The sequence below is a fragment of the Nuphar pumila genome, chromosome 3, assembly GCF_984573655.1.
Source record: "Nuphar pumila chromosome 3, dmNupPumi1.hap1.1, whole genome shotgun sequence".
Classification (NCBI taxonomy): Eukaryota; Viridiplantae; Streptophyta; class Magnoliopsida; order Nymphaeales; family Nymphaeaceae; genus Nuphar; species Nuphar pumila.
The window spans coordinates 111414706-111427914 of record NC_143251.1 but is presented as its reverse complement, the minus strand read 5'-3'; the positions used below and the strand labels follow the sequence as shown (position 1 = coordinate 111427914).

Below are 13209 nucleotides of genomic sequence, written 5' to 3'. Positions count from 1 at the left end.
GGAGTGTGCCTTTCTTTTCACACCAAACGTGATATTTGGTACAATCATTCTTCATGTGACTCTCCCATTTGCAAAAAAAATAACTAGACTTTAGATCCTAATGTCTTTTCTTTTTCTTCTGTAATTGAGGTTTCACTGTAGCTTCCTTAGTCATTTTCTTTTTCTTAAACTTGTCCTTAGAGGCTACTACCAAATGAGTATTTTTTGTCTTCTCTTACTTCATTCTATCATCTTCTTGCACTCATCCATTTATCATTCTGGCAGTTATAACTGACCTTAAATTGAATGTATTGGGCTCATATCAAAATTAAGTACACGAGTAAGTCCTCAGACAACTCTAACTTTAGTTTCGAAGTAAGATGTGACATTTCTATAATGTACTCCCTAATGCTCTATTCTCCTTTATACCTCATTGAGACAAGACTCAAAAAAGGAGTGTTTGTCTTAGCCTTTTTATTTTTAGTAAAACGCTTTTCAATTTCTTTAAGGAACCCTTTGGCATTAACCTCTTCAAACATAGTGTTCCCGAAAGATTCAGGAATTGCATGTTTCATGATCACGAGACTCATGCGATTGGATCGATTCCATCGCTCAGAGTTCTTTTTATCCTCAACGGAACTCATATCCATAAGAGCAGGTGGTTGATCCTCTTGTAGTGCAAGATCCAAATCCATACATCTGAGAACAATCATAATATTCTCTTTTCAGTTTTTGAAATTAGAACCACTCAAAATAGGGATGAAATTAATGTTTGCAGAAGCAGAAGTATTAACTCAATCAAGAACAAAAGAAGTTCACGATTAACATATATTTTCACATGCATTAATATAAAATAATATATTTAAATTGTGGTAAACCCCATCACAAGGTACCCAGCACAACATTGACATTTAGTCTTTGAACAGAAATATCAACTTATAAGTGGTACTCTCAATACAGTAATCAAACATGGACAATTAATTCTGTCAAACAACGAGATTTTCTTTGGACCAACTTGTTATTCACATAAAAATTTTTATAAGTGTCTCATATTTATTACTAAAAAACTATATATTTGAACTCGGCTAAATAGTAATCTTTCTTTAGGTCGATCACTATCCGCATGAAACACAAACATATAAACATCATAATATTTCAAAATGAACTAATCTACATAATAGAGGTTACTTTGGCAACATATTGTTTCAATCAATTCAATTTAGAATATCGGATCCTTAATTCTGAAAAGAATACCATGGTTCAAATACGTCAATACATGCATATGAACAAAAGAAAACCCAATCACAATCTATATAGGGCCTACAAATAACCGAATATAACCCTCTGAAGAGACCCTTAATGCACACCTAATAGTCTTGAAAATAATAAAGTCCCCCCAAAAATTTATTACTATTATTTCAAGGCATGTGCATGGGACCGGCCCATCAGATCTGGCAAACCCACCTGTGTGGGTCAAAAACTAGTCTGACTCGGATCGGGTCAGACCCAACAATATGTAACCGGGTGCAAGCCGGTGCAATTAGGTTAGGTCTAACATGGCCTGACCCTCATAGTAGTGCCGCCCAACTTGGTTCAACTCAAGAAAACCGAATGAGACTGAAACGGGTCAGCTAGCCTCCCCACCCTGAATATGACTGAAGCCAGCCCAGCCCCAGACTGGGTGCCAAACCCTGCTTGGGTCACTTGTGAGGCTCGTACTTGGTAAAATACAGGACCAAACCGGTCCTGTGCACAGGAGACGAATCGGCCAGGAGCAGGCGGTCGAATTGGCCAGGACCAGACGATCGAACCGGCCTTAAACCAAAAACCCAACCCAGCCCGAGACCGATACCCGAACCACCCTGCCTGAGAAAGTCGGTAATGGGTGTTGAAAGGGTCGCTGACTCGGTCGATAGGGGACCGAACTTGGTTCTGTCTGCTAAAAAATAAATCGGCACCACCTGAATGGCCAAAACGGCCTGGCACCCCTACGTATGCCGGTCACAGCTCGGCACCAACTGAAGAGCCAAAAATGACCTCGACTGTCGATCGAACCCATCACTGGATGTCGGTCAAAAACCCGGGCATGAGTGTCGATCAAATCGGACCCTTACCGCTGGTCGACTAAAGCGCCTGAACACCGACCCCAACGCTGAATCACGCTGGCGGACGATCGATCTGGAGGCTGATGTCCGTCGGGCGGAGGGTCGAATCAGATTGCAGCAGTCGCCAGCCTGTGAAGGTCACCGACACTGGACGAAAATGACTATGAGATGCCACTGAAATTGAGAACATCTGGACTAACCGTCTGCCTGCTTGCACCGTCCAGCGATCCTTAATGGCGACACGCCTCGTTGGCTGATGATCCGAATGGCAACACTTTGTCGACGTCCAGATCTGAATGACGACAGTTCAACGTCCGACAATCAAGGTGACAGAGGGCCCTCTTCCGCCGTTCGGTGGTATTAAAAATAGGGGGCTCTCTGTCGCATGTCGTTCGGCCAACCCAAAAAATCAGAGAAGGGTTGAACAGCCCTTCCGTCCAATTAATAAGAAAAGGAAAGGCCTGACGGCCCTTTTGCTCTGGCAACCAGAAAAAGGGTAAGCCCCCTTTGTCATCCGGCAACGATCCGACACACACAAGAGGGGAGGGACGATCGGCCCTCCCACCCATCTGCAAAACCCTAAGGAGAGGGCCGATTGACCCTCCTCTGCTCGCGCCCGAAATCCGATCACAATGGATCATCGCTACAAAAAAAACAAAAAACATATATTAAAATTGAATATTTCAATAATTTATCAAAAACAAGCCGCTCTGATACAAAATGTTGAATTTTAAATCCATCGAAAAACTAAAAGGATCGTCAAACATGTTTACGCTAAATCGTTGAAAGTAAGAATGAAATAAAATCTTAATGTAAAAGCATAACTGAATCTATTAGTGCTCCGACAGACCTTTAACAAGTATGAACTTTCATAACCGGTATACGTGGCCCTTACCTTTCTCTAAAAGTTATGAAAAAGGCCATTATCTAAGGTTTGGGGACCATAACCATCTGAGAGTCTATTTTCAAATTCAGCCAATATCATACCACACTATTTTTCCCAACACAATCATCCCAATTCCTAAAACAATCAGCCATTACCACATGAAATTAACTGAGATGCCAACTCTGAGGTATCATTTCAGTAGTAGGGGCTTAGATGGAAGGCTGACTGGTTGAGTGATCGCTGAGAGACTAATCTCCGGTAGACATGATAGTGGGAATTTGAAACCATCAAATGCTCTTCCCTACAGAATTAAGTCTTACACAGACAACACTTTAGGACAAAGAATAGGTTCAAAACCATCCAAACTCACAAAAGGACTGCAAATTTTCAGTAACATCATATCTGACTTGCAGAAAGAGTAGATTGAGCTTGGAACCCCACAACAATGCACAGAAAAGCAAAAGGCAAACCAATAAAAAAATAGAAGGAACATTCTTGACAAAAACAAAAAGAACACCCTTTTTTTTACTTTATTGATCAGCATATCTCAAGCAGGTCACCTTTACATAGGCTTACAGCCACCTGCAGCTGCAAAGACTTGGAAAAAGAAGAGAAAACAACAAACGAATGAAAGTCTTATCTAAATGTAAAGCCAGCTACTACTATACAGTGGGGAAAACCCAGAAACCACCTGCAACTCCAGCAGCATCACTAATATATTGCACTGCACACCGATGTACTTCTCCAGCCCCACCATGCAGCAAATCAGACTATTGGTAGACATAGGATCAGATTCAGGCGAATAACTGCAATACCATCTATCTTCATTGTCCTACAGGATCACATTCATTTATCAAGCTCGGTGTTAGAAACAGTGGTGCCCTTTTCTGTATCCTGATCTTCTTTGCCTCTTCTTGATTCAGCAAACCTTTTGTCAGCACCAGTGACTTTGTTTTCCCCCAAACGTACCACGCTAGCAAAGGTCTTAACCAGCTCCGCAGGAACAGATGCTAGTTTTGTGTTATCCACACTGGTGGTAACTGGAGCAACAAAGTTAGACTGCTGTCTGGCCTTCCTTTCTTGAATGGCTATCTCTCGTTCCTCGTAATAATCAAAGTCATCCAGAATGGAGACATTGGAATCATAGTTTTTGAAAATTTTCAGGATCTCTATTCCCTGGTCTAATCTGACCTGCAAGAAGAGATGTCTACAATTAACTTGATTCTCAAGGTAGGAATAACATAATCAAACTATAGATGTAACATATGTATACTGTTTTACATGTGATGATCAGTTGCAAGCCTGCCAAGGAATCATGAGTTCAGATTCTCATGCTTCCCAAACTAAAAATTACAATATTAACATACTGACATAAATAACAGGGATTATTTCAAATCTACAATGCAAATCAAGAACACAGTAGAAAAGACCATAATACTTCCAAGTTTCCTCCAATACAAAATAGATAAATAAATAACGTGGATGTTTACAACCCAGGTAAGATAAAAATGGAGTTGAAATTATCAAAATACTACAAGGTTCCACTTGAATACCATGAACCTAACTTTCAACTGCAATCATGTGCCATGCAAATTTTGAATGTGCAAACAAAATCTAGCACCAACAGAGAAATGGAATATTCTCTTCAAGGAAAGAACTTTTCATCAAGAGACCAAACCACCAAAGCATGCCTTAAAAATGCATAATACAATTATACAAGATGGTGTCATGACATATTAATGATCTTCTCAAAAAAAATATTAACGATTTTATGGTGCTGAATTAATATGATACTGTGGTAAGATTTAATTTTCACACAGCTGAAAAACTCATAGTTAATGCTTAGGAAGTATTCGTTAGTCTATTACTACCACTACACAGCAAGCTTGATAACGCCAACAAGTTTTGTATGTTTTTCAGAAAAGGGGAAAAATGTGAACTACATTTTACTAGGATAACAATGCTTATAAATAGCCAAATCTGTCATATTCAAGTCCAATCTATACATAATAATAGTTAATAAGCCATGTGAAACGTATCCCAAGGGTTAGTCCAAGTTTCAGGAGTTCCGAGGAGGTCAACAATGTCAAACCCTTGACTAGAGTCTAGACAAATCATACTGGTGCTTTGTGTAGGTTTGACCTTAGCAATTCAAAATCACACTGGTTCTCTGTGCAGCTGGCATCACTAACAATTCTAAAAAGATCAAACTGGTGCTTTGTAGTTGACATTGCCCAAGACTACTTTTAGCAAAGTCAAATAATGATAGTTCCATCTTTGCCAAAAGATTTCCTAAATTCCAGAACTACAAACTGAAAACTGGTATGCAGTTCCCTATAAAGTTTTATGTACATACCTCCTCACCAATACAAGGCACCATCATCTCTCTCTCTCTCTCTCTCTCTCTCTCTCTCTCTCTCTCTCTCTCTCTCTCTCTCTCTCTCTCTCTCTCTTAGGCAATGACCCCCATGAGATTTGAAATCAAGATGCCTCAGTCCCTCAGGTTGTGATGGTGCGACCAAGCCATCCCGCTATCTCATTCTACCTTGGCACCATTATGGTATTTATGAAATGACAAATAAAAAAAAAGCTGAGCCACAAGGGGGTTGGCGTAGTGGGGTTCGGCCAAGAGGTTTGAATCTTGCAGGCGTCATATCCTTTGCATAAGCCGAAGCACAGCATAGGCCTGGGGGTGAGGGTCCTAGCCTCGGAGTTTTACGCTGCCAGGACAGCACTCAGTCTCAGATGAGGTTTCTCTGGGCTATATATCAAAAAAATAAAAAAATAAAAACTGAACTTAGTAATCCCCGTTAAAAGCTGCAGAAATTGCCGAGTTATATAGTTTCATATTTAGAGAGAGAGAGAGGGTTCAACTAACATAAATTACCTAACACTAGGTGGCAGCACTTTTGAATTTTACATCATTACATTTTGGGGAAGCTTAGGTTGCTTTTTTCCTTAATCAAGTAGAAGCCAAACAAGATTTTCAAAAAGTACAAAACATAGTTCAGCAATCTTGGTTTGGTAGAACTAAAATTGGCTTTTAAAAAAAACAGGTGTTCAAAGTGCCACCAACTCCAGGGTAGTATCGAGATTTTATGCTAACTGGAACTATATGTGCATGTTGTACAGTGAAAAGGAAGGAGATGTATATGTGCGTGTTGTACAATGAAAAGGAGAAAGAGAGAGTGGCATCCTAGATGTAAAAAAGTTCAATGCAATTTGTGTTTGATGCTACATACACTAAACCTGCAAAGTTTTAATGATCAATCTTTTCAACCCATAAGAAAAGAATGGTCCAACATTAAATGAATTCTATCTGTATACGCATTTACACATGTCATCCATTTGTAAAAATAAAGGAAAATCTATGTATGAAATGTCTAATGAAGATCTTGGAAGCTGTCATGTGCCCTTCATCCACATAAAAAGAAAATTACTCATGAGAACAAACCAACATATAACCAATCATGTTCTCATAAAAGCAAATGCAAGGGTAGTGGTATCCAAAATATTTGCCATATAGAACTTTTTTTTCTGACATGGCATTTTGTCCCATGTTAGAGTGAAATTTTAAATTTCTTTGTGCAATTTCACCTTTTTATAGAAAAAAAAAGAGTTACGTTATTCACAAGGCATGGAATATATTATAATCTATAAGTGATGACAAGTACCAAACTGGAAAGGTAAATATAAGGCAACATTCAGGATAATTTTTTCAAAAAACTTTGTAAAGTGCATAACTGGCTGTTTATGGAAGTGAAGTAGCCTTTCTTTTTTTCCAACTGTGGTAACTTTATCAGATGAAATTCTAAAATACCCCTCCAAGTTTTCCTAATGTAACAGACCATGCCCCCTATTTTCTTGTCAAAAATTGTTTGACTTCCTTGATGGTACTTAACATGTATCTTATTTGGAACACCAATGTAATTAAAATTAGTCGTGATATCTCTCTCCAAAATGAATTCTTCTTAATAGGATATTAATTTTAAAAAAATGTAAAAGCACTGTAAGGGTTAAATTTGAACAAGATGGCCCAAAGAGGATAAAAGGATATCCATTTGTTTTTTAAGTTTTTCCATTTTCCTTTCTCTTTAAAAAGTATGTTTTATGTTTTTCTTTTTAGTTTCTATGTAAAAACATTCACAAACTTATATTATCAACTAAACTTCGTCATCAATAAAGGCGAACTAAATCTGAAAGCACATTGTCTCAAGCTATCTTTTAATAAAGAAAGAACGTGTAACTTAAAACCTTTTAAATGTATCCGTCTTTTAGCAATTCTATTTTTTCAAATTTTCTATCAGCCTGTTCATTTGGCAGAGCCTAAACATATAGAAGACCAACAGTCTAGTGCATTATAATTTCCTAAGAAGCTACAGGCTTCACAAACATAACATCTAGGATTAAAACCAGAGAAACTCTGAGAAAAAGTTTTAAACACTACATGATTGCTTTGAGTAAGTGGATCAGCACCTATGTCACATGGGTGCGGGTGCGGGGGTGTGGCACTTTCAAAAAACTTGGGTGCAGAGGTACTGCAAAAATATAAAAAAAATTATATATAAAGTCCAAAAGTTGGACATAAATGACCCTGGATGCGTTGACTGCACCCAGGGTCAGGTTGACCGCATCGGGTGCGGGTGCGACGCGGGTGTGGCACCTAGTTGAAGAGTCCCTGTGACATAAATCAGCACTGTGGTAATAAGTTCAATCAATATATGCATGTATCCTTCATCTGTTAAGAAACAAAATCAAACAAAAAGAAAATCTGTGTACTAAATGTCTAATGAAAATCTTGTAACCCATTATATGTGTCCATTTGCATGAAAGAAAAAGAATCATGAGAACATGAATACTTTTAACTGTATTCCTCATGCATTATACTTCCCAAAAAAAACTACAGGCTTCACAAACACAACGCCTAAGACTCAAACCACAACAACACCAAGAACAAATTGTACACACACTGAGATTGCTTTGGGTAGGTGGATCCACAATCAGGTTAAACTACACCATACAATCAAGGAAATATTTCAACAATAATCAGAGATTTTTCCATGAAGAAACTCTTACCCCTTGTGTGTCCCTACTATTTGTCACGGGCTTGTTATCATTATTTTCAAGAATAATGTGACGGAACAGGCTGTTTGGGACATCTTTTACAATATGCCACTTGACTGGAAACTGGCCACTCCACTTGTCCTGCTGCCAATAGTCCACGCTCTTATCAAAATCCACTGGACCCAGCATCTCAGCTACCCCACAGAATTGTGCACTAGCATTAACCTGCATAGATTACAAGATTGTCGAAAAAGATGAGCAAACAAGTGTCAAGAGATCCAAAGAATGCTAGGAACCATGAAGAGAGAGATAAGGATCTTCACAAACGCAGGTCTGCTTCAAAAATGATAGGAAAATGTGCTGAGTTTTTGGATAACTTTGATATAATTACGCACCAAATTGAAGAGTTACACTACCAGAATGCTTATTAACTACCATGAAGCACCAAAGGACCCTAAGTTTTTTTGGATAACATTGATATAATTATCCACTAACTTCGCGAGTTAAACTAAAACAAGGCTTAATAAAGTACCGACCGACTCAAGGCACCCAAAGGACTGTAGTAAACCAGATATAGGGAGTGCAGCAGAGAAGATAAATAATCGATGAACCTTCAAGTTGCTTACCGAGAAAAGAAGGAATACAGGGCAGCTGCCATCTTTCTCCTTTGATTCATGATATGCAGAATCTAGCTTTCTATTCCCATTGGGTGTGCTAGCCCAAACACCATATTTAATGCTCTTGTGAACATTATCCTCATTATATGATTTGATTATGAAAAACCTAGCATTTTCATACTCGGTGACAAAGTCAGGCTGGTTGTATTTTTCATTATGTGCATCCACAGTAGATCTCCCATTCTTGCTCTCAATCAGTGATTCCTGGTCCGTTGGCCTTGGCCTTGTAGCTCTAGGTCCCTTGTTTTGCTCACTGAGATTATCAAGTGTGCCATTGCAGCTGCACAAGGAGCCAGTACCTCTTCTCCACTGACCTTTGTCAATAGAAATCCAGTTCCTGCTATTAGCTGCAAAACCAACAGTAGATCTTCCAAGATTAACACCTTGATGATAGATTCCACCATGTCCATAAAGTCTGCCATAGGAACCCATTGATGCACCAGAGCCATATGCTGGACTTTGCTGAGGAGAAACCTGAAACTAGAGAAACTATATTATGCATGTTTAAAGGGAAGAACTTCTTAATCAAAGTTGCCAACCATATAGAGGAAAGGAAAATACATAAATGTCAAGGATATTACCAATTCAGGGAACAACAAAAAATACTGCCTTTTACCAAATCTTTACACATTCCAGATTTTAGGACAATGTAGCACCATGAAATTTCATATGGTAATGCTCTATCAACTTCCAGAAATGCACAACAGCACCTCTTTTTCTTTCCAGATATTTTAAGTCAACAAGGATAAAGCAGGAAGAAAAAGGTTCAACACGACCCACATAAACATAACAACCAAAACACTGAAGCCCCTAAACCGACCACATTAACCATTTGAAACAAAAAGAAAATGCAAGCCAGCTTGTAACTTTTTCCTGGAATGACAAAAGGACAGGAGACACAAACTTCTGCAAGGCAAACCACAAGGTGCAAAGAACACAAAAAGGTGCAGACATGAAATGGGTATGCATAATAACATATCAACCAACTTTTTAGCGAGATGATCCTTGGGAAGAAAAGTTCTGCCAGATGAGGAAACATTTATTATCCAGAAATGTACACAATGAGCAGGTAAAACAAAAAACATGTACAATCACAAATCCCAGATGAGGTGATCCAAGTCCGATAAACAAAATACGCACTGTACATAGCAAAAGAACTTACAATTCCAGGAGCCAAAGGTGCAACGCTATGCCCTAAAGATCCAAATGCTACAATTGGCTGTGGACCAGTGGAAGATGGCGACAATGAATTCCATGACCTGTTGTGGCCATCAGATGATTTCGACCAATCTGACCAAGATCCACTAGATCCAAAACCACCAAAACCTTGCCTAAAATCACGGTAGCCAGTATTGCCAGCACTCCCAGCAAAACTCCCCCCACCTAAAGATCCGTAAGGAGGAGAATAACCGGGCCTTGGCCCAAATTGCGCACTGTTATTCATGGAACTGTCTGGAATAAAACCTCCTTGCTGATCAATGCTGAATGGCATAGAAAGATCCGGTTGAGAGATATGTGTTGGTGAACTTATATATGGCATACTGGGTGGAACTACTGGTGGGTAATAGGAACCTGTGTATGGGAAATGCTGTGGAGGGTATAAAGGACCATCTGGATGAACAGGGGGCACAGGCGTTGTGGCTGGAGAATAAGGACCATAAGGCATTGGAGGGTTATACCCATATCCAGGATGATAAACTCCCTATGAAAAAAGAAACAAAAATCATAGTTAACAACACTAGTATGTTTAATGAAAATTGAGAAGAAAAACCATGCACAACACTTACAGGAGAACCAACTTCCACACCATCAGCATTTCCATATTGAGGATATTCATCCCATTCACCAATGGAGTTTTCATAACCTGATAAAAATAAACAAAATATAAAGGGTTGCAAACAACATCCTTCAAATGCTAAAAATATGTAAAAACAACCAAAACAATCATGAACATGGCCCAGAAAATGAAATAGCAAATCCCCCAATCCTTCCTTATTTGTCTTTTTTTTGCCAAATTTCATGAATTACCATACAGTTAAGTGAAGAAGATTTATATGGGAAAATTATCAAGTTTCAATTAGAAAAAGAAAAGGGATACAAAAGACAGACAGCAAAAGGAGAAAAATGGATATCTCTTTTCAGTTATTCTGATTGACAGGTTGCAAACTCTATGTCAACCTAACTAAAAGGCCATACTAGACTCCACGAAACGACCAACTCACTTGTTTTCTGGATAGGCACCAATTCACATTATTATGTAAAGGCATGCTACCAAAAATAAAACCCAACATATGTAGGGGATGATAGATGAACACAAAACTAACCTCCATAGTAAATCGGTTGAGGAGCATAGACATTGGACAGATGTATGCCATTACTTGCTCCACTTGCTTCCCGATGACCAGGTTGGCCTGCTGCATCCTTTGAACAATCAACCATGGTTGAATCTAATGGAACATCGGATGAGGCCATCCTCTCAGCTTCACTTGACATAGGCTGCACCATAGAAGTAAGCCTCAGTTGTCTTGAAATTCTAAGGCTGAAAAAATTGATTATACGTAGAGAAGAAAGTTACATGTTCCTTAACACCTTCCACATCTGACGATTCTTCTTTGGCATCATCTGCCACCATTCTCAGCAAATCACTAGGATCTGAGGCGAATCCAATTTTTCAAAGTTATTTAACAGATATAATAAATCGTACCAGATTTCGAATGCAGCATAACAAGTCAAAATTTCCAGCAAAGCTTTAATCAAACATAGACAATAACTGGTGAAATTTCAGTAAATACAGAGTTTTTGTATGTGCCTGCATTCTTTGAGTGAAACTGCGTGTCACTACCACAATGTAAAAATAACTTAACAGCACCAATGTTTATAAAAAGCATGCAATTACAGTGCACGATTTAAAATCCATCTGGCCAACCAGAAGCATGCACAACAAAACGTTAACATAATACACGTGAGACATAACCTCTATATATAATTTCACATGATGCAATTGCACAACTGGGGGAAAGAAAATTTCCCATGAATCCCATAGGTCTCATGTGAACAATAAAGGAACGGATCTTGATTAATACAAACACTAACGATCTTCAATATACCGCAAGAACATTCCTTTCTTCACAGAAGAGGGAGTCTCTTGGATCGAAAATTTCTTGAATTGTCTTCCTTTCAAATATCTAACAATTCAGTCACCTGCTTTTGATCCTCAAACATGAAAGTTACAACTGTAACAGTTCGAGAAGCACTTTTAGTCAAGCCTGGAAATACAAATCAACAGAAGACCAGCCAGTTGCGCCCGCCAAATCATATAGTGAATGGTAGGATTAGCACATCAAACAATTTTCACCTAGTGAGCAAACGAAATCTGCATACATACGAAACTTCTCAACCCATCAAATTAACGCAATCCATGAAAGAAACCCCCACCCCACCCACCCACCCACCCACCCAAGTACAACTAAACCGAGCTGAAAGATTAGTCAACGTCTTATAATCACAGTCCATCAATCAAGACAACATAATTCTAGAATTCACAGCTCACGCAAAACGCAAATTAAAGGATTCTATCTCTATACATATGTAAATCTGTTAGGATTTTTTATACTCACAAGTAATCCTAAATCCGCTTAGCAAAAAGATGATGATAGAAAACGACCACGTAACCCTAAATCCGCTTAGCAAAAAGATGATTGTAGAAAACGACCAAAGGCCGAAAGAACAACTGATGATCCCAATCATAATTTTCAGATCTAACGCTGTTAGAGAGGGAAACCGAAAAAATGAAGAGTTTGAATCGAAAACCCTGGAGGAGGAGATTGGGTTTTCCATAAAAAAAAACGAATTTTCGGGGAGAGATCGCTTGTTCCGAAACCCTAACCCTAGAGCGTAAAAGAGCCGCCACAGAGAATGAAATTCTAGAGGGAGAGAGAGAGAGACTTACGTGGGGACTCAGCGACGATGCAGCAGGAGGAGCACTGCCAGCAAGAAGAATGATCTCTCTCTCTCTCTCTCTCTCTCTCTCTCTCTCTCTCTAGCGTTTTATTCCAATGTGAACGGGTCGGATAACATCCGAACCGAATTCGAATTCGACTCTGATTAGTCGGATTCGGTTTAGCATTTTTCTAACTGAATCCAACCGATATCTAAATCCGATTGCTTGTATTTAATGGGATACGGTATTACAGTTTTTTTTCATCAGAATCCCACTCCAATTAGCTAATATACTGGTATCGGCCACAACTGGCCAGAATCCAAATTGTTCACATCACTAGCCTTTTAGGTACTGTGTTGTCAATGGGTCGGGTTTGTTTTCATGTACTTAACCCGAATATCCAAGTATGGGCACAAAAATGCTAAAGGAAATAGCCTTTTGGGGCTGCATGTTTGGTACTTACATATGAGGCTTCAATTGTACTCGTATTTACAGTTAAAAACTAACAAAAAATGAGTCTTCTTGACCTTCCTATGTGTCGTGTCCTTTGGAGAATTT

General features: G+C 38.9%; 1 protein-coding gene across 1 annotated transcript; it reads right to left on the bottom strand.

Moving 5' to 3' along the window:
- Nucleotides 1–3470: 3470 nt before the first annotated feature.
- LOC149843303 (YTH domain-containing protein ECT4-like) lies at nt 3471–12715 on the bottom strand. The gene is made up of 9 exons (XM_089999709.1): nt 12661–12715; nt 12329–12475; nt 11287–11363; nt 11036–11207; nt 10499–10575; nt 9874–10413; nt 8661–9185; nt 8047–8259; nt 3471–4161 (listed from the first exon to the last, which is right to left on the bottom strand). The coding sequence occupies exons 2-9, from the start codon at nt 12456–12458 to the stop codon at nt 3817–3819; spliced, it is 2079 nt and encodes a 692-aa protein (XP_089855835.1). The 5' UTR covers nt 12459–12475; nt 12661–12715; the 3' UTR covers nt 3471–3816.
- Between the last annotated feature and the right edge of the window lie 494 nt (nt 12716–13209).

What these genes read in the sequence shown, in the direction of transcription:
- LOC149843303 (XM_089999709.1), bottom strand. Translation starts at nt 12,458, where the DNA reads ATGATTGGGATCATCAGTTGTTCTTTCGGCCTTTGGTCGTTTTCTACA. An exon ending in TCAACCGATTTACTATGGAG is followed by an intron (nt 10,576 to 11,035) that starts GTTAGTTTTGTG and finishes TATTTTTATCAG; the next exon opens with GTTATGAAAACTCCATTGGT. An exon ending in CACCTTTGGCTCCTGGAATT is followed by an intron (nt 9,186 to 9,873) that starts GTAAGTTCTTTT and finishes CTCTAGTTTCAG; the next exon opens with GTTTCTCCTCAGCAAAGTCC.